General features: G+C 45.7%; 1 protein-coding gene across 1 annotated transcript; it reads right to left on the bottom strand.

Annotated features, from left to right (window-relative positions):
- Positions 1-387: 387 nt before the first annotated feature.
- LOC127215590 (ATP-dependent DNA helicase Q1) lies at positions 388-21,387 on the bottom strand. The gene is made up of 14 exons (XM_051175994.1): positions 21,339-21,387; positions 15,000-15,197; positions 13,615-13,794; positions 11,981-12,087; positions 10,062-10,260; positions 6,564-6,730; positions 5,796-5,877; positions 4,826-4,974; positions 4,620-4,737; positions 4,028-4,166; positions 2,845-2,936; positions 1,733-1,952; positions 1,271-1,400; positions 388-587 (listed from the first exon to the last, which is right to left on the bottom strand). The coding sequence occupies exons 1-14, from the start codon at positions 21,352-21,354 to the stop codon at positions 438-440; spliced, it is 1,947 nt and encodes a 648-aa protein (XP_051031951.1). The 5' UTR covers positions 21,355-21,387; the 3' UTR covers positions 388-437.
- Between the last annotated feature and the right edge of the window lie 494 nt (positions 21,388-21,881).

Here is a 21,881-nt window from a genome sequence, read left to right as displayed (position 1 = left end):
TGGTACTGATTACTTACTGTTTTTATCTAAATTATAGCAGTAGCTTTTTCTAATCAGAAATCATCTACATTACTCAGCTTAAAGTGGCGCCATCTTGGAAGTGTGTGTGTGCCCATGTCAGCATAGTGATGGTTTAAACGAGAGTCACACAGAAAACAGCCGGTCATGGCCAGGCAGACGAGTTTGTAACAGTCATGTGGACTTGACCTTAGATACACTACACTTAGACGACTGCATACAAGATGCATTTTTCACTATTATATATTGTAAATTTTCAAATGCTCCTGAATACTCCCATCTTCAGATAAGCTCCGAGAATAAAGCTTTATATGTATAAAATATAAAACTGTTTCAAAAATTAAACACTTGATTAACTATAAAAGTGAACCAGACATGAACATATATAAACAGTTATTTTGTGCAAGACTAGCTATCACTCAGGCATCATCAAGTTTTCTTTTCTTAGCTCCTGTGTTCTTAGAACCAGATGGCTGGAGCCTTTTTGTAGACTTCTGGAAGTTACCTGAACTTCTTTCTTCCCCTTTCGCATCTGCATGTTCCAGCTGACGAGCTTCAGACGATGCAGCCTGTGACAGACAAAGCAGCAACCTGTCAGTGAAGGCTCAACTCCTCCACTGTCTCGTGAGTCACCATCTCAGCATACACCCTGTGTACCGGTTCTTTCCAGGGTCTGCTCCCTGTCTACAGATTTCTGTTCAAATATGGGCAACTGTCTTAGCTAAAACCGGGGTACTGTAAGAGACACCCTGAAGAGGACATGCAGTCCCCAGAGGCTGCCACAGCACAGACTTAACTGTGGCTTATAACCTCTGGGGAACACAGGACTTCATTTTTTTACATTTACTATTTATTTATTGTGTACATATGCACACCATGCATACAGCATACAGGAGTAGAGCATCTCTTCCATTAGATGACAGCTCACAGGGATCAGGTCCAGGGATGGAGCTTAGACTGTCCAAGGACGGCAGAAAGGACTTCTACCACTAAGCCATCTTGCTAATCCCACCAGAGATTTCTTAACCAGAGGATCCCACCCCGTATTATGAGGGAAGCATCTCACAGGATTAGACTTTAAATGGGAGCCCTCACATTCCAAGTAGTTGCAGCCCCCACTCTATACTGGGCCAGTCTATCCAAATTCAAAACCCAGGAATAAAACTGACATCGTTTGTGTGCAACCCAACCTAGTAGAGAACTTCATAAAAGCACCCCAGAGGCTTTAAGCACATTGAGAATCAACAATTACCAAGATGCTGCTCTGTGTGGGCCTCGCCACTTGCAAAGTGACAGCATGGGCTTCGTTGCTCAGAAGACTAGCTCTGGATCCGACTTTCAGATACGAGATGGTAGCGTACGCTGTGAAACTGTAGTCTTCTCTGTAAAAGAAAGGAATCAATCAGAAAGCTGAAGGAATCACAGAAAACACTTTTAGAACAGTATAATTGTATAAAATACTAGAACAACACAAATATAACCTTCAAGGGAAATAGGTTGGGTTTTGATTTTTCTTTTTTCCTTTGGGTGGTGGTTTTTTGTTTTGTTTTGTTTTGTTTTTTTAACTTTTCTGACTTCATGATCAAGGCCTAAGACTACTAACTAGGTAACCTGTTTTCTATAGTGCCTAACAGTCCACATCAAATAACTGCAAAACTGTTGCCTGTGCACCAGTCACAGGGCTTGAAGACATGAAGACAAACAGGCCGTGTACTTGAGATACTGCTGCAGGAGAGCGTGTGCAATGATCTTCTCCAGGTCTTCTCGGGGAAGCAGGGGAGCAACAACACCAGCCACTCTCAACTTGGCTGCTCCCTTCCCCATCCAGGCATCTATGAGCTTCAGCGGGGTGAGCTTTTCGTTCAGTGCCTCTGCCTGCTTCAGGATCCTGACCAGGTCTCTGCAGTGCTGCGTTACATTCTTCTTCTCAAACACTGCAACGACAGAGGATGATGGGTGGCTGGGATCGAGAAGTCAGGGCGAGAAGCCAGCTCTGGTTAAAACGGCTTGATTAGTACTGTGGCCGTCTACACATACTTCTTTTAATGTGCTCAGAATTAAGACCAGAGCGCTCACTCCTCGGGCTTTATCACCAGACTAAATTCTCCTCCTAAAGCACATGTAGGGATTACGGTGATGTAAAGGCAGAACCTGGCTACCAAAGGCTGTACCGTGCTCCAGGAACGAGTGACATCAGTGCGAGGTGCGCATTCCAGGAGAAAACCTGCTCTTCCCACCTTCTTATCTGATGCTGCTAATCACAAGGTACTCTGAAAGCCAGTCTGCGCTCTGAGGGAGCGCTCTGACAGATACTAGACTAGCACCCTGACTTACACGTAGGACTCATGAGCTTCATGTCTATAAAACAGCCTCGTGAACTAGCTATCAAATTAGTGTCTGTAGCTGTCTGTCAAGTAAAAAGCACAGAGAACTCTACCCACTGAAGCATCAGAACACAGCACAGACCAGAAGTAAAAGCTGCATTGAGATGCACGGTCCTATATTGTATCAAGAACAGAGACTATAAAGTATAGATACTGTCTTACATTAGCCTTTTCTTAGGGTAGAGTATTTCTATTCAGGGGAATTCTGACTTTTCCTTAGTTCTTAAAAACTTTGATGTCCTCAGTATAGCAATATGACATGTGTGCATACATATTTGATTTACCTTTGTTTCAAAAATTTGTATCACTTTTGAATCTGAAACATTCTAATCAGTTTGCCTTTTAATTCTATTTGGTTTTAATTCTACTTAACTCACTTCCCACATGCAGCCCTTGCTTCATTGACCCCCCCCCCAAGCGTCTAATAAAGCAACAAGCTTACAAATGTCTTTGCAGCAGTTGTCACACATTTTGTCACAGGCGTCTGCATTCCACACTTCATCAAAATGTTGTGCTATTAACACACGACGACACCTGCAGACACACGAGAGGCGTCACTCATCCAGTCAAGCTTTAGGCTCTGCTTCAGGTTAACACCTGTGCTGGCTTTCTACTGCGTCAAGGGAGCCCACAGATGCGGAGACCAGGACGACACCAGTGTGTCATCTTCCCCTTGTCTAAGGAATCTCACAGGGTCAAAGTCAAGGTAATGGTAGGCTGGACGTCTCTGGAAGCCGTAATCTCTGTGACTTAACACTGTCTAGAGTGTTAACCCCCTGGTTCCTGGCCCCCTCTGCCTTCAGAGCCATCAACTGTGGGCTGAGGCTACTCTCATCACAACAAACTGACCTCTTTACTCCCTCTGCCACATAAGGACCCCTGTGACTACAATGAAGCCACCCGCAGAGTCTCTGGTGACTCCTGTTTTACCAGCAGTGTGTTGACAACCATCATTTCCGAAGCTATCTGTCTCACTTTGAGGAGAATGCTCTTGATGATGGGGTCCTTATATTTTACACTAAACCTGAAAATAGTCTTCCCAGGAATCTCCTTTCTTTTGACGACTCTAGCATAAGTTGGAAAGCAAATGCAGTTTTTAATCATTGGCAGGTCACCTCTTACTTGAGCTCTTTTGTGATAAGTATTAAGACAGGATGGTGGAGGCCCTGGGGCCCCAAGGGAGCTGAGTGTTATAAGCAGAGACTGCATGTATTTCCTAAGGAGGGACTTGACCCCGCCCTGGATCACTCAGAGACTGACATGCATTTCCTAATGAGAGACTTGACCCCGCCCTGGGTCACTCAGGCTCATCACCAGGAGCATGCCTGAACTTGCCTCCCCAGTGCCTAGCTTCCCATACAACTTTCCAGTCACTGTAGGCAGTTACACACTGCAGCCAAAGGAAAACGGCTTGCTACATAATCTTCAACAGACTGGCCTCGAGGAGCACCTCAGAGACAGACAGAGACCCTTTTATCAGAGCCAGGCAGTCAGGGGTCCAGGTCTCTCCACTATAGGCATCTACCTTCACAGTGCTCTGTGCTAACAGCAGTGTATTCAGTAGGTACCCAACCACCACACAACACACACATGACATGCTACATACAGGAAAGCAGATGGCTCACTTGCTTATATTCTGGCAGTATGACACCATCTCATACAACTTCTGCTGTCCTACATTCTCCATGACCACCATCGAGCTGATCCTGAATATGTCTCCAAAGCCATAATACAGAATACAGTCTGCTCTCGAGTCATCGCGACCTGTGCTTTGAGGAATCTTGAGTTTGCATCACTGCTTTCAAAAATCCGTAACATGCAAAAGTGTATGTCAATTGACTGACAGCTTCACAATAAATACGAAGTTCATGTGTGAGAGCTACCTTGAGGTTTTAATGACTACAAAGAGGCTCATCAAAAATCAGCTTATTAATATAGAGAAAAGAATGTCCATGAATGGTCCAGTTATTGAGCTTGTATAGGTGGACCTACTAATTAAAATTCCAAGGGGTAGACATGAACATCATAATAGCTTACAACATGTAAGAAACAATTTTTAACATCCCAACAGAATGCGTGCAAATAAGTATAAATCTGGTTTTTAAAAATATTTGTTCTAAAAGTTACTACCAAAAAGCAAGCATTGAACGCAGGCGATTCTTAAGATGTCCTCTGCAAAGCCTCCAGAGATTACTTCTGCACTGGAGTCCTACATACCTGCACGCCCACTCTCCTGGTAGTAATTCTCCATGGATTTGCTCATTGAATGATGGATGACAAACCTCACATCTGGCTTATCAATTCCCATGCCAAATGCAACTGTAGCCACTACCACCTACAATGTGTTAATACTTGGTTAATTAAGTCATTTAAATATTTTAAAAGGTTAATTTAGGCTTTCATAGAAAATACATATACTTCACCTGAAGCTCATTGGCTGACCACAGTGTATGAACCTTGGTCTTATCTTCTGGTTCCATATTGGCATGGTAAGTGCCTGCACGAATTCCCAGTTTTTGTAAACTAATGGTAACTTGTTCAGAGTCTTTCTGAGAAAAACAGTATATTATCCCTGCAGTAAAACATGACCACGGAGTAGGTATGTATGTATGCATGGCACAGACCTGGAAGTTAATCTGCACCATGCTCAAGACCCTGATCTGTTACAAGGCGGAAGGGGGATGAGCTGTGAAAGCCCAAGGCCCTGAACACACACTGACTGTTAGGTATAATCCAAGGTTGATGCCCAGCTTAGCCCAAGCAGAAATGAGCCTGTGCGTTCCCCATGACCAAAAGAGGGTCTCTCTGCAACTTCATCCCCGCTACACAGCATTTCTTAAACTGATATAAACTCTGAGATGCTTTGAAGAGTGAGTTTGAAGAATCTGCTGAGATTCAGTTAAAGTGGCCTTTTCAAGTGTGTTTGGGGGGGAGCAAGGTGATAGCCCCTAGTGTGCAGGTACAAACTCCAGGACGGACAAAACACCTACAGCCTCTCTCGGACTTGACTCAGGAACTCCTTTTCCCAGATACCACTACTCTCTGCTAACCACGCAGAGGACGGTTCTAGGCACTGGTGTAGTTCCTAGCTCAGGGACCCAGGGATAGATGTCCCCAACTTCACCTTGCTTCACAGGTATGCACAGGACCCTTCTTCAGAATATCGCTGCTCACACAGCAAGGTACACGACAGATACTAGCTAACGTGTCAACCATACTGTCACCGGACCTACTCCACAGCAGGCAAAGCACGCACGCAGCTTTGACTCCAACTGTGCAGGGATGCCACACATAGCCCCTGAGACCAAATGAATAGATTTGATCTCGTTTCCAGGTATAAGTCATGTACCACTGGAGGGATTTATGCCCCCAAGCTGACTTGTTTTATATTACCTGATTGCCCTTTGTATCGTCTACTAATGAGCTTTACAATGTCCTCAATAAAGTCTTCGGCATTCGGGGGCTTTTGCCGAACCTACAAAAAAACGGTCTCATTAAAAAGTAGATTCACCAGTGACACCCAAGTTGTGCCTGCTACACAACCTCTGAGGTGTGAGTCCACATGGGAAGTGACCCTTTCTGTCAGTCTTGCTGGCCTTGCAGGACTCACACGTGACTCATTCCTGCCTCTGCCCAGCCTCTCTCCTTGATTTTCAGTCCCTAATCTGCCACAGTGAGGAGGCATAGAATAGCTTGTGAAGATGGATGCTTTTCTATTGTCTGATGCTTTAAAAAACATGAAGCACAGGATGAAGCAATAAAAATGCAGAGATTAAACCTGTCCCGAACACAGCTTGAAAGAAATCAGAAAGCCACTGGGATAGTTTACCTCCAAGCATGTGTATCAGATAAAATCCACATGGGAAATACTGGCAAACTCATTAGTGTGTTCATATGTTTCTATTACTTGGTTACACAGATGTCAGTGGGGCTCTTGATTTTACCCCTCCTTGCTCTCAATCCTTGTGCAAAAAAGAGTCTAACAAATATACCCTACTTGCTCAAATTGTATATAAAAGACAGAATCACTTAACACAACTAATTGGATTACGCTGCACAAGACACAGATAAAGTAAAGCACTAATGAATGTCCTAATAATTACTTCATGACATTAAAATGCTTATATTTTCTGTCATTATAAATAAGTAACCACTGTATACCTCATAATAAAGATTTGGTCGGTTGAAAGATGCTGTAAAAGTCAAACACTTTTCCACACACAAGATTTTCTGTGCATCCTTCAAAACAGGGTTAGTTGCTGTTGCGGTCAGCCCAATCAGTGAGGTGTTGGGAAACTGGCGCTTCAAGATGCCAAGTGCCTTATAATCTGAAAAAGATGACACAGTCTGTCTCTCTGTGAGCCCTCAGAGAATGAGGGTAAATCAGATGATTAACACCACACAGAGGAGCAATGGCTCCCAGTTTTACTTGCAGAGTTAACTGTGTCTGAAGGGCCTGCCACTCTTGAATTTAGAGGTTTTACTGCACTTTTCTTCAGAAATAATGTTCTTGACAGAGGTCTGTTAAGAGCAGGTGTTGTGCAGATAGTTCCTCTGGACTGAAACATTTGTGGGAGGCCATTCGGGCTCAAGAAACTCACATGGCTGCAAAGGTCTCTCCCCTGAGGTTATGTAAGTAAACAATTGCTGGGAGGAGGGAGGCTCTCCAGTAGTGTACTGCCAGTAAACCTACCCAGGACGCCTGTGCTGCATCATTCGTGAGTCGTCACCCACGCTGGCGTGAGCTTCCCAGTGACAGCTCTAAATCAGTCATGTTCCTGTATTGCTTCACCAAGCTGGGCTTGTGTGGGACTGTCTCTTTGATGTGTCATGACTTTCTCTATCTGGGTTGAATAGCAGTGATAGTCCTAGAAAAGGTCATGCAGTAAGGGGCACACAGCATGCTGTCAAGCGGTGCACTGTGGTATACTTGTTAAACAATAGCTCAAGAGTCGGTGGGAAAATCAGAACACTTCATCTATCCAACCAGCAAGCTAGATGAAGCCATCAGTCATTTGTGTGATCATCACAGATGTACTACCTGGTCACCCCAGAGTAGCAGTTCAGAGCAGAAGACAAGGTAAGGCCTCTGCTTTTGGAAGAACCTGTTGTAGAGACACCATTCAGGCTGATACTGTCACACATGCAATCTTAACAAGAGCGGTCCTTTATTCCCCTTCAGTACTGGAAGAAACTGACAAAGAAATGGGGTAAAAAGTGAGCACTGGAGAAGATGACTGCCTAGGAAGCTGAAGACTTCAGACATAGCGTTTGTGTCAGGTCTGGAAGAAGACACAGGGCCAAACAGGAAGATAGCATAGTGCTAATTACTGTGGGAATTACCCAGCAAGCAATTCAGGGGCCAGATCACAGGGTATAATCTGGATGAACCCACTGTCCAATACATTCAGGGACTTCTACGTCCCAGAATTTCTTCCACATACAGTACCAAGAGCAGCTTGTCTTTGAACATGTTCCTGGCAAGTTCTAGTCAACCTAACTCTCCATTCTTCCTTGGACTCCTCTTCCAAGGGTAAGCTTTGACATCCAACAGTGGTAGAATCTTACAGCAGGTTCCACAGATGCTACTTAGAGGACAAGACCTCAGAGGGCTCTCCATCAGCTTCCCACTGAGGCCCCCTGGACACTCAGCCCTGATTCGACCTCCCTCACAATGCTCAGGAAAGTACTCTAGGGTTACCTGCTGGTCCTCCAGCTTCCCTCTTCCTACCAGCCTGTGCTCAGTTCTTCCTACAGCTGTGCAAGGTCTATGTCCCATCTACATAAATCCTGTCACATTCACAATGCCTCTGATTTCTGCCTGCACTCTGTCTGAAACATTCATGTAAAAATCAGGCTTTTGTGAGGCTAAGAACAACACAGCCAGTTTGTTCTAAGAAGCCAGGACTCTATGTGATAGGGCATGAGGGGTCATCATATAACTTTCAAGTCAGACAAAGAACATAACAGACTTACATTTCAGAAATAAATATTGAATAGCACTGCAAAGATCATGCTAGAACAAGCAAATACTGGACAAAGAGAAAAGCCTGTTTTAAGGCCCATACCAGATGTCTTCAGTGCTGAGCTATGGCAACATGGTTAAGATAATGGACTCTGGGGCTAAAGAGATGCTTTAGCAGTTGAAATCACTAGCTGCTCAACAGGGTTCAATTCCTGGGACCCACAGGGTAGCTCAGTCCAGTCCAGAGGATCTAAGACTCTCTTCTCTGCCTTCTGAGGCATCAGGAACACACAAGGTGAACATACATACACAAAGGCAAAACACTGATATATATGATGAATAAATCTTAAAAGAAAAAAAAATTTTTTAAAGATAATGGAGTTCTGGGGTTGAAATTTAAGAAAAAAAATTACAAACTAGAAAATTAGTCTTCGGGCCATAAAAGCACTGTCACAGAAGAAATTTAAAGAAAGGTAAAGATAGAACAGAACTCTAGAAAACACTGCTATCTAAGGAAAAAAATGAAAGAGACAAAAAAATTAGTACAAAATCCAACAGTGTTTGTTACATGACAGTAAACAGGGGAGAAGGTGGTAGGTGTGACCAGTGTCAACCACTCAAATGCTGAGAGGTGGAACTTGCTGGAAGGACTGTAGACAGCTAACAGGATAACTGACTGCCCGATGGAAAGCTGAGCTGTGGTGGAAAATGGTGCGGTAACATCGACATCAGGAATGGGAAAGCAGCCCCTTATCTGACACAGGCTGTGGGATGACCACAGTCCAGGGCAAATGCAGCAGAGGCCAGGGGACAGACAGGCAGGCTGACCCAGGTCTTTTAGAGTGAAAATCCCCAGAAGGAAAAGTGGCCAAAGCCAGGGAATAAGAATTCTTAATTTAAAGTTGTGGCCAGATATGGTTGCACATGCCTTTAATTCCAGCAAGGGGGGGGGGGGGGATTCAGGCAGAAACAGCAGATCTCTGTGATCTCAAGGCCACAGTGGTCTACATAAGTGAGTCCCAGGACCACACAGAGATAGCCTGTCTCAAAAAACCAGAACAAAACGAATATAAAACTGCATGCATGTATGCACGCATGCATGTATGATGTATGTGTGAACACATCCATGCAGAGGTCACTGACTGCCTTAGGTGTTGGTTCTTCACCTTCTAGCATTTGAAGCAATGTCTTTTAGGTTGTTGCTACTGTGCTGTCTACACCTGGCAAGCTGGCCCACGAGCTCCCAAGAATTCTCCTGTCTCCCCCTCCCATCTTGACAAAGGAACGCCAAGCTACTGGAGTCAGCTTTTCATGGGTCCTGGGGATTCAAACACACCTGGAAAGTGAACACTGAACTAGGTCCTTAACTTTCTCTAGGATGACTATAGGATTAAATTGGCAGCTGAAGTATTACTAAACATCTCATCAAACTTCAGCTGTTCAAGTTGGATGGGATACTGAAAATCCCAGGAAGATGAAACAGCTTTAAAGTCTTGAAAATTCCTCAATAAATAAGAAACAGTCAGGAAGGGGCTGGAGATGCCAGCGATGAACACGGGCTAGAAGGCAGGTATCTCACAGGCTAGCATGAGTATGTGAGATGCTGCAATGAGAAGCCAGGGGGACAAGGGCAAGCACTTTCACCACCACGTCGAGCTGAGCAAGAACCCCGTCCCCAACAGAGACATACATACCAGGCCTGAAATCATGTCCCCACTGGCTGCAGCAATGCACTTCATCCACTGCTATCCGGGTCAGCCTCCCAGCTTCATATGCTTTCTCCAGCCTTGACATGAACATCTTGCTTTTTGCGATTTTCTCTGGAGTCACATAAATCAGCTTTAACTGGGAGTTTCTATTCAGCATCTCAGCGTGAACCCATTTCACATGTTCCTATTAAAGCAGAGCAGAAGCAAGCATTGTAGAGTCAAGCTGGTGGACCAGGGTACTAAGTGAGAAAAGGGTGTTCATTACTGAAAAGCAACAGCCTGGGGCTCTTCCTGAAGCAGATGTTGGCTCATTAAAACCGAAGCCACATCAATCTGGAAGCTTCATGGCAGCCGCGCAGACAGTATTCTAGTTACTCACTTACTCCAGATGGCTGAAGATAAAATCAGTTACTTGGCAAAAAAAAAAAAAAAAAAAAAAAAAAAAAGAGGGAGAAACATGAATGTGACAAAATTCTCCAATAATGTGTATAATTTAAATTGTTAATAGAACCCAAAATGTGTAATACAGTAGCTGTGGCCATAATGGTAGGTTTTACAAGTGCGTTCATTACATTTATAATTATAAACCAATCAATAAAAATATTTTTAAATTACAGCTAATTTAATAATGTTATCAACCTATTTAAATACATAAATACATAGGCTCTTGGGTACACTCACCGTATACATTCTATCGTATCATACTTTAGACAGGATGCGTTCAGTGTTGTACTGAGCTTTCTCTTTTCTCTTCATTAGAGGTCTGCACACAGGCCAGCAAGATATCTCAGCAGGCAAAGGAGTCTGCTGCCAAACCTGAGAACCTGTGTTTGATCCTCAGGAAACACAGTATGGAAGGAGAGAGTGACCCCTGCAAGCTGCCTTCTGACCTGCATATATGTAAGCACCGTGGTGTGTTCATGCCCTACTCCACTGACACAAATGAGTGAAACAAGATAAAACTCTGAAAAACTTCCAATCAGAACCCAAGGCCTTGGATTTGTTTTATTAATAAATCAAGGGGTTAAGAGTACAGATGAAAAATGGCAACTATATGGCAACTTCTTTTTCCTTTTTTTATTATTGACACTAATTTGTGTATTTTAAAGAGTTGGAGAATGGAATTTGCAACGAACATCTTGGAAGTGGTCTGTCCTTACAGATAAGGATAAGATGATCCACCCCCACACGTGTACTTAGTAACTCATTTTCTATATTAAACTAGACTAAAGGTTCTTCTTTGCTATTTGTAAATGTGTGTTGTACACATGTGGAGATGTTTACAAGGAGCCAACATCAGAAGTCAGAGTAGTTTCCTCTTCTACACTCTCCACTTTGATATGAGGCTGCCTCTCGCTAAGCCTTGAGCTCATCCATCAGGCTAGGCTAGGCCAGCAAGCTCCAGAGCCTCCCGTCTCCGCTCCCCAGCTCTAGGACTACGTGTCCTGGAATTACTCAGCCTGCCCTTGTGCTGCAAGCACTGTGCACTGAGCCATCTCCACAGGCCCGCCCTGCTCTTTACAGCAGATGCACCCTCCCAAGTGCTAGGCATGGGGAAGGCTGGCATGTGGACAGTGTGCTCACCACCGCCTCTCAACTCTGCAGGATGAAGCAGTGCCTAAGAAAATAAGCTTGCCGGTTCCAACACAAGTTTACTCCCGGACACTGAACCCAAAATCTCCATGACTTTACATCATAAAACACTGCTGCTTTTCACTGCTGTTTGGCTGCTTTTCTTTTCCCCATCTTCATGAGTATAAAGGGCATTTCTTAATGAGTGGGGTATACAAAAACAGACAGTGTCCAGAACTAGCCTGTGAGCATAAGATTGTGACTCTCGGACACAGCTGAGACCCAAATCAGGCAAGAGTTTATAACTGAAAAGCCAAGCCGTACTCACATACCTTAGAGCTAGAGGCATTCAACGCCGTAGCTGAAATTCCCAACTGCTTTAAAACCATCAGCTGATCTTCCATGAGAGAGATGAGTGGGCAAATCACAAGTGTAAAACCTAAAAGAGAAAAACAAACCCTACTTTCAACTTCACACTCGCACCATGATGGGCGCGGCAATACTCATCCTGTAGCCTGTGGGACCCACCCACTATTCAGGCAGTTGTTGATGCAGATTTATCAGCCTAGCTATTTCTTAGCCTCATAAATAAGGGAGATGGGCAAAATAAATGACCAAACAAGATGAATGTAAGCCAAATAAAATATAAAATATTGGGCTGGAGTGATGGCTCAGCAGTTCAGAGCTGAGACTCACACAGCACCAGGATTCAGTTCCCAGACGTGGTGGTTCACAACCATCTGTAACTCTAACTGCAGGAGATCCAACACCTCTTCTGAGCTCACAGGACTCCCGCATGCATGTGGACACAGACGACACTCACACACACACACACACACACTCACACACACATGCATGTGGACAGATACACACTCACATACAGGCACACATGCATGTGGAAAGACACTCATACCCACACACACGAATGTGGACACAGGCACACACTCACACACACATACTCACATACACACATGCATGTGGACAGACACACACACAGGCACACATGCATGTGGACACAGACACACTCATACACACACACACACACACACACACACACACGAATGTGGACACAGACATACACTCACAAACACATTTTTAAGACAATAGAAACCTCTACCTTTCTTAAATCCCATAGAAAGGCAGATTTCACTGTTTTGAATTTGTTACCCTCTTTAACAACCAATACAGACAATCTCAATGAAGTAGCACACACCAGGCCTAGCACTAAAGCACTTTAGCAGAGAAAAATTACCCCAACCCTGCCCAGAGGAGCAGTCTATGCTGCTGCAAATGCCAGGCACACGTGGACTTCTCTTTGCACAGCAGACAGTCAGCCCGAGTGCACGCCCGTGAGCAGCAGTGGCTGAACACACTTCAATCTATAAGTCACGTTACGCTGTGAAAATGACACAACTTTGCATTTCTGCTGTTTGCTCCTCACGGTAACGTGGCGGAGAAGAGCCTGACTTAGACACATCTGTCCACTGCCAGTAGGACCTGAAGAGGCTCCTGCCCTTCAGCCACTCTCTCCCACACTGTCACCTGCTTCCTCGCTAGGCACACACACTCGTTACACTTAAACATAGCCGTGTGCCCGTCATCTTTCAGAAACCCTCGACACCTGCAGTGGCCTCAGCACCACTGTCCCCCGAAAGCCTTGGAACTGAATACTTGAAGCCCTGCTCTCTCCTCAAGCCACTTGGGAGGACACAGTTCACTCCAGCGGCCCCAGAGACATACTACGTCAGCCTAGCTCATGGCCCAGCGCGACCCCACGCCAGGCCCCCTCCCACCCCGGCCAACCTGCAGGCCTCTAAGCACTGTGAAGGCCACACACCCAACAACTTCAGCGTTTGCCTCCCTAGCCTCAAACAAGTCCCTTCTCCAGTGCTCACAGGCCAACGAAGACAGTCTAATGCGACAGTATTTCCAGTCGCTTAGACATCAGCCCTCCTATTGTACATACCATCTGAGCACAGCGCTGGCAGCTGGTAGCACAGGCTCTTCCCACCTCCTGTGGGCATGACCAGAAAGATGTCCTTTTTAGCCATGGTGACATTGACGGTTTCCAGCTGCAGGGGTCTGAACTTCTGCAGTTTAAAAACATTTTGCAGCACATCTTGAACCTTCCCAGACCATGGGAAATCTGGAAAGAGAAAAAAATAGGCTTAACAGATTAGAATGATCAGGACTGTAAATGAGAAATGCATATAAATGTTCAGTTTTCATAAAGCCACCAGACCATATGCAAATCACACATATATAAAACATTTAACATCTATGAACCACCAAATGTTTATAATAATATTGTGACTAATTGTGATTAATACAAATAAGTAGTCAAAACAAAAGCATATTGACAACTATATGGTTATTACAACAGAAACCAATTAAACACTAGCCAGTAACTGAAATTAGCGCACATGAAGGAGGGTCGTGCTCAGTCAGGCAGGCTCGTGGAAGACAGTCTTAACGGTGACTAGAGAGTTAGTTATAGTACCCTATAACCTCAGGCATGAATGAACTCAACGAAACTCAAATTTGGATATAAATATTTTGCATTTACAGACCAGTACCAGAAAATAATCTACATAAGCACAAACACACAAATATAATTTCTAGAAATATCCCATTAAAGTTAGTAATAAATGTTTTGTACAGCATTTTAATTGTTTTCATTAGATGTATGGGTATTTGCCTGCATATGAGTCTGTGTACCATGTGAGTGCGTGATGCCTAGAAACATCTGGACACCTTGGGAATGGACATACAGATGTTTGTGAGCCACCATGTAGGCATTGGGAACCAAACCCAGCAATCAGTGATCTTAACCACCAAGCCATCTCTCTAGCCCATCACCCACTATTGTAAATTAAGAATGGTTTGTTTTGGGCTGGGTGTGGTGGCACATGCTTTTAATCCCAGCACTTAGAAGGCAGAGGCAGTCAGACCTCTGTGAGTTCAAGACCAGTCTGTTCTACACAATGAGTTCCAGGACAGCTATGTCTACGTAGAGACTCTGTCTCAAAAAAAAAAAAAAAAAAAAAAAAAGGGGGGGGTTCACTATGGCAAGGTTTTGGCTAACTTTTTCTCTTTGTTTTAGTTAATACTTAAACATTTAGCTGATATTCTATTCACTTTTTAGACACTGGGGACTGCTACTAAAACCATATGCAGAGAAAACCCCAATTTTCAAGTCTACATATAAAATACCATGGACCTGGATAAAGAATGTTCTACCTGCAAGGTCCCCATGCCCCACAAGAGCCACCTTTATCCCCAGGGACAGACTGGTCCCCATGGAGTGATGGGACTACATTAAAGCCACCAGAAGGCACGAGACTGGCAAACCTTCTCTGTTCCACTGGGCCGGTGAAGAGTCACAGTCACTGCCCTCCTCGGCGTCTGAGCCCTCCAAGCACTGCTTGATTTTTTTCGTCAGGACTGACTTTTTCTGAAGGAGCTCTTGCTGCCTCTCTGTAAGTTCTTGAAGTTGGATGTCAATTGCATGGAGCTCATTGGTTACAGATTCCAATTCCTCTGTTAGCGCTGCAGCAGGTAGACAAGGGCGGGGGGAGGTCAGATAGAACGAACGGACAGTACGAGATTCCCTATTGGTTTTGGAAATTCCTGTCTAAATTACAAGCCTAAAAGAGCAGAGGGCTAAGAGCGTTCTAAAGTCACAGATACAGGGTTAATCAGTCCCCCCTCCCTGCTAAACCCTCGCCACAAACACCTCAATCTTCCCTTCCACTGAATGCCCAGAATGTCCAATTAAGAACAAAGTACAGATAGGAAAAGCTGAAAGGGACGACACACGGGACGTTCTCCTCAGGGACCTTGTCAGAAGCTAAGCATGTACTAATGACACCGTTCCTGTATGTCACTCAGAACTGCTGTCACAGGCTCCTGGGCCTCTCCCAGCAAGCCACCTGGTGACTGAGCCATTACTTCACAGAAGCCTCCACGCTGCAGCTGAGCAGTGGCATGATAACAGCCTGCCAATCACAAACAATTCAATGGGATACATGATGAAAACCAGTGCTGTGGTAACCCGCTCCATAACATCACCGTGAAAAACCTATGAAGCCTCTGTGTGAAGATCCACCATTAAAGTCAGGTGTCAACGCAAGTATTGAAATCACAGTGAAACCGTGCCACGCCAATGGCAGCAAGGGAAAATTTAAAGCGAATGCTATCGCATCTGCCCATGCATCAGTCTAGTCTAGTGCCTCTTCCTGGGATGAAGTCTTGTGGTCATGATCTGAAAGGAAGGAGAGCAGCAGCTGTCAGGTCCACACTGGGGTGGCAGGCATGGGGTCAGGTACCTGCTGGTGCCCTTGTTGCCATGGGTCAGAAGCCATGGACAGCAAGTGGCCTGCGACTTCTCTGTGTTCTGGAAATTTGGAGCAGGTTTGTTTGCACATCTGTGTGGCTGAGGTCTTCAGCAGGACATAGCATCCTGGACATGCTGGCATGGGATCCAAGTCCCAATGAGCACCAGGCGAGTCCCATGTTGTCCTCCTAAGTTCCAGCTTATCGTACAGGATGCAGCCCACCCGTGCAGGTTTGAATGCACCCTTACCTTCCCATGCTTCATACCAGCGCCCTTCCTCACTGCTGGCACAGCTAACCGGGCGCCGGGACCTACCTGACTTGCACAGTTACCCATACTATCTTACTGTTGTTATTGCTACTTCATCACACGGTGCTGCACCTAAGACCTGGGGTGAGCCACACATGCAGTTCAGCCTGACCGACAGCCCAAATCCTCTCTGTACGGAGACAGGCTCTCACTGACTTACCTAGGCTGGCCTTGAACTTACAACACTCCACAAGAACAGGGGTACAAGCTTATCTTGCCCCTCATGAACCTCATGAGCCTATGGTGACCTCTCAGGGAGTTCCTGACACTAGATTCTGACTACTGGACTGAGGAAGAAAATCAACACAGGTTCAACTCGTAGAAGAATCTGTGTGACACACTGGTATTGCGGTAAATAAGGATCAGGATAAACAAATAGGCCGAATAGATGTTTATTCAGGGAGAAATAACTTACAACCTAGACAGATGAACACCAGGAAATTCAACCCGATCCTCTCCTGTCCGAGTCAGCCAGAAAGAAAGAGAGCGCCTTCCTGGCCCCCTCCGACCTCCTTCCTCAGGTCACCTCCGCCCATCGCTCCACCCCCCAATGGGCGTGGTCAGTGCTACAGAAGGACTACCTCACTACACACTGGCACAGTCCAAACAGGAGCAAGGATATTTCAAGGGTCCCTGAAGAACAAGGAGAGAGTTGTAGTTTACAGGCCCTCAGGCGGTGCTCACATGGCTCCTCACACAGGCTCCGGTATAGATCTGCACTGTACAGTTCCAGCGTCCGCCTGGCAAGATGGTCAGGGCTGGGGAAGAGGGACCCTAGAAAAGTGGCACAGAGCCTGGGGAGGACTGTACAGGAACTCCACAGGGGCGTAACTGAGAAGATGTGCATGCCCACGAACAATAACAAAGAAGACGCTAACCCATCAGATGGACAAAAGCATCCGGACATCGGCCAAGGCCACTCTTGTACAAGGCCAAGCACAAACTGTTGGGAATTCCGTCACTGCTCCGCTGGCCAACAGCCGTTTGGCCCAGAAGGAGGGGTTGCATCGAAGCGTGTACCACCAGAATAAAAGGCAAGGGCTGCCCTGGGTCGCACACTCTTGGGAGGTGGATGGACGGACAGTGAGCCACGGGAGCAGCCGCACTTAGCGGCTTGGTTCGGGGTCCCCACCCCTTGGGAACGAGGAAACGGAGTGGGACCCACCGGGGACAGCGGAGCAGCCACTGACTTGGCCCAGAGTCCTCGTCCTGTCTTCTGATTACTGTGCAGATTCTGACATTAATAAAGGGTAACGCAACCCCTAAGCCCCTCACCGACATCCACTCGCCTGGTTCCACACAGGTCACTCACTATCCGGCCCACAGACAGCACACACTCCCTGGGTCTCCCCTGTGGCACCATTCTTAAGAGGAGGACCAGCTGCCTGGCAGCAGGCAGACACAACACTGGAACCTTCTACAACAGAAGAGCCTCACTCATGCACACTTGTAAAAAAAAAAAAAAAAATCCGCTCTAGTGCCGGCTAACGATACTTTAAAGGCTGGAGTAGTTTCTGTTTCTGGCTCACTCTCTCTCTCTGTCTCTCTCTCTCTCTCACACACACACACACAAGCACGCACGCACACTCGCGCACACACAGGCATGGTCTGCTCCATGACAGAGAATACTGACACCTGTGCTGTGGCCTTAGGAAGCAGTGGCCCCTCCTGCTCTGACCTTGAGTGAGCCACTAAATTGCCAGTCTTCCTCAAACCCTGGATGCTGCTGGCCTCGAGGCTCTAGGTACTGAAACTGAAGGCCTGCACTTGCATATAGAAAGGCAACAGACAAGACAGGCTGAGCTGGACAGGGAAAGTGACCCTGAGTACTCAGGGGAGGGTGAGCCACTATCACCCTATAGAAATAAAGTGTGTCAAAACCAGGGCTCCAGGGGCACCCCACATTCCCACATTCCCGTGATACAGCTATTGCAAAAGAAGCACACCAATAAGAGAAGTCCTAGCCTAGAAACAAACCACAAGCAGCTCAAGGGCAAAGCTGGGGAGGGCAACCCTAAAACACCAACCCTGACCACCGACCACCAGGAACAAGGCACGCACACCACGCCTTTCTCCTTCACTTTGTGGCCTGCCTACTGGCTGCACCTGTGGCTCTCTGGTTTTGATTTCCCGGTTCCTCTCCTATTTCCCAAACACCTAACAAACGACTGAAGAAGTTAACCTCCTACATCAGGCTGAGAGCCAGTCTCAAGGGAACCAAGAGGATGTGGCTGGGATGATAAAGGCGAATCGGTGCTCTCTCTGGCAGGCTCCACAAGGCAGAGTTTCTCCATGGCAGAAGCATGATTGCACCACGGCCTTTGTGAGTCCAATTAAGGCAGAGACCAAGTGGTGGAAGCTGTGCTGTGTTGCCTTAGCCGGGGTAGAACTACACTGCCCAGCATCCCCTTCGCCGTCAAGTCCTAGAGAACCCTCCTTTCCACATCTACAACTCTAGATGAGTGTCAGATCAGGGCTAGTTGTCTTCCTGGCATGGAAGATAACTTCAGGAAAGCAGCAGGGCCTGCAGAGCACATCCTCCTCTGCTCTCTGAACCTTCAGCCAGGCTGTGGGCAAAAGCACAGCAGCTCTGCCACAGTCTCCCCTCTCCCCAACTGTGAGCCATGGGACGAGCCGTGTAAGAACTAACAGCCCATCTTCACAGACAGTGGTCTGCCTTCCCTTCCCCCGCTCTAGGCCTCTTCTCATTCTGTTTGCCTTCCAGACACCTCAGGCCTGGTGTCAGTCACACTGCTAACACAGAGGGCTTAACTACTTCCACAGTCATGTAGGGGTTAATCACTGCAGTGAATCCCATTCAACAGACACGGCACTTCTGCTTCCCTGACCAAATTCTGCTTCATCCAGGTATTACCGAAACGAAGTCAGCCCTGGCAACCCTTACGCAAAGTCCTGATGGACCAGATAAGAAAATCTGGGTGTTGAGACATACTCAAAACGATACTATTTCTATAGCTAGCCTATACGATGCAGGTTGCAGGTGCGAGTAATACTCAAGCGAATGACTTCGGCAAGCCACAAGGGCGAACAAGGATAAGTGCAGGGTGCATACTGCTGCTACTTTTTTTTTATCTCAAGAGCATGTTCATGAGAGTGGGTCACACCCCAGAGTCCCTGAGATTGTGTGTGGTCCCTGTGTGGGTGTTCTAGCAATGTCCCAAGCGGAAACTAACAAGTGGTTCCCTCCCAACGCATATTAAACAACAAACCAAAGGCCATTTCAAAGGGTGTTTCAAATACAGATCAACAGATGGATAGAACAGCAGAGGAAGTAGACTAACTTCTTAGAGTGCATCTGCTCCATTATTTGGCATCGGGAGAGCTTAAGTCTGGATAAGTGAGGTAAGATGTGGAATCCAGACAGGACAAAAGTAAGTCTCTGTCCAACAGCACCTGTTAGTCTCATCTTTTCCATGAAGACCACTTGGGTAAGGACTAAACAAACTGCTACCACTGATCACTAACCTGCAAGGCTGTGAGAATGGGTCCTGAAATGAAGCCAAAACGTGGGTGGATGTATGTCCACACTTACACTTAGGCAAATTGTAACGTTGTATGCCATTTTGTGTGGCAGGGTGTGCTGGATACAGACGAAAACCATGCTCAGTGTTTTCCTAAAGAGAACTGAGTCTTGTTTCCCAGCTGGTAGGGTAGTGTGCAGCAAGGGCCATAACCACTACACCACAGAAAAGGCTGGAGAACCACCCTCCTTTAAGCTCCCTGCCCCTGCCAGTGGGTCACCTGCCAATCAAACCAAGCACAAGATCTCACTATCACAGCACAGTCTGACCATGTGAAACCCGCAATAAAGGGAAATACATCAACGCGCTGGCAGCTGATCTGGGGGAGGTGCATAATGTAGGGACTGCTTCTGGAACTTAAGGTAGTACTCAGACAGCCACAGGAAGCTTTAGATTCCAATATGTTCAATGTGGCGCACTCATATTGTTCAAATGGATAGAGTTCAAATAAGTAAGGTCAGTTTTTAAAAAGCCACACATTCTAGGCATTAAAAATAGAATAATTAAGCTACATAATGTAGACATCTGTAGTCTGTATGTTTTTATTTTTCATATCACACTCCAAAACTGTACAAATTGTTAAAAATTTGGTTGAAAAATCATAAAACTGTTGTCAGCATTCATATTAACTGGAGCACTGGGGTTATGAGTGATTTATATTTCCTTCTTTATCTGTTCTCAGTCTCCTAGACATCAATGCAGTCACTGTGCAAAACAACACCAGCTCCTCAAAACATTAAACATGAAATTATCATTTGACTCAGCAGGTCCAATTCTAGGTACACACTCAAAACAACTGGAGAGATGGCCAGTGAGATGGCTCAACGGGTAGTGCTTACTGTGACACTGCCTAATGGCCTGAGTTCTATCCCTTGAATCCACAGTGGTAAGAGAACTGATTCCAGAATATTTCACTCTGACCTCTCCACGGATGCTGTGACACACACACACACACACACACACACACACACACACACACACACACACACACTTAAAAGCCCATGTAAAGAGGTATTTAAGACATTTCTATACCGAAAGTCATATCAGAATTATTCTAGTTGCCATCAGCAGAAGAATGGGCAAAAGCACATACAGTCAATGGAACAGTGTGGGCCTTAAAGGGGAAAAATACTTGAACACACATTCCCTTGAAGGCATAATGCCATGCGAGGTTTGACAGACACCCCTGTGTGTGAGGCCCCTAAAAGGTCAAGTTTAGAGAGAGAAAGGAGAACAGTAAGTCTCCAGGCTGGAGGAAAAGAAGTGTAAGGAGCTTAGTAGACCAACATTCAATCTGGGGTGGTAAGAAGGTTCTGGAGATAGACAACCATCAGTGAACTATTTGTTCACTAATACTGAAATGGGAAATCCTGTTGTGCACATAAATAAAACAGCTTTAAAAAAAATCATTTCTAAAATCATAACTGTTCAAACTTTTTTTTAATCAAAGAGCAAATTAAAGTAGGACAAAGTAACATACGAAGCATAATTTCATTCACTAACCTGAGACAGATGCCATTCTAAAACGGGACTGGAGATCCAAACGTCCTTCTAAAAGTGAAGAACAAATATGGCAACATTTTCTAACAGCAATACTGTGGAGGCTGGCACAGGTCCTGTTCAGCATGCACAAGCATTAGTCAGTAGGCAAGGCAGGCATTGGAGGGTAGGGCAGATTCCTCTGCAGCACACTTCCAAAGTCTTATTTCCTATCAGCTAAAACTGTTCTGCTGCACCCTGGATATGTGCAGGAATGTATCCCAATTCTCCTGCCCCATGAATACGAACAGGCCTCCCTAACCAATTCCTTACCTTCACTTTGTTCCTGGAGAACATCATTTTCAAAATAATTCCCCTGTTCTCCCTGCCTCCTGGTGGCAATAAATCCTTCTCCACTCTTTCATGTCTTAGCTGTGCTTGCTAACATGTGAACCTGTGGTGTTCAGCTACACAGTTTAATCTCCAGCACCACAAAACAAAATGCAAACCAAACCAAACCAATACAACGAATAATTCTCAGTCAATGACAACCTGTCACTATTATGT

Source organism: Phodopus roborovskii, unplaced genomic scaffold (genome assembly GCF_943737965.1).
Source record: "Phodopus roborovskii unplaced genomic scaffold, PHOROB, whole genome shotgun sequence".
In the NCBI taxonomy this organism is placed as follows: Eukaryota; Metazoa; Chordata; class Mammalia; order Rodentia; family Cricetidae; genus Phodopus; species Phodopus roborovskii.
This window is presented reverse-complemented; position numbering and strand designations above follow the sequence as displayed.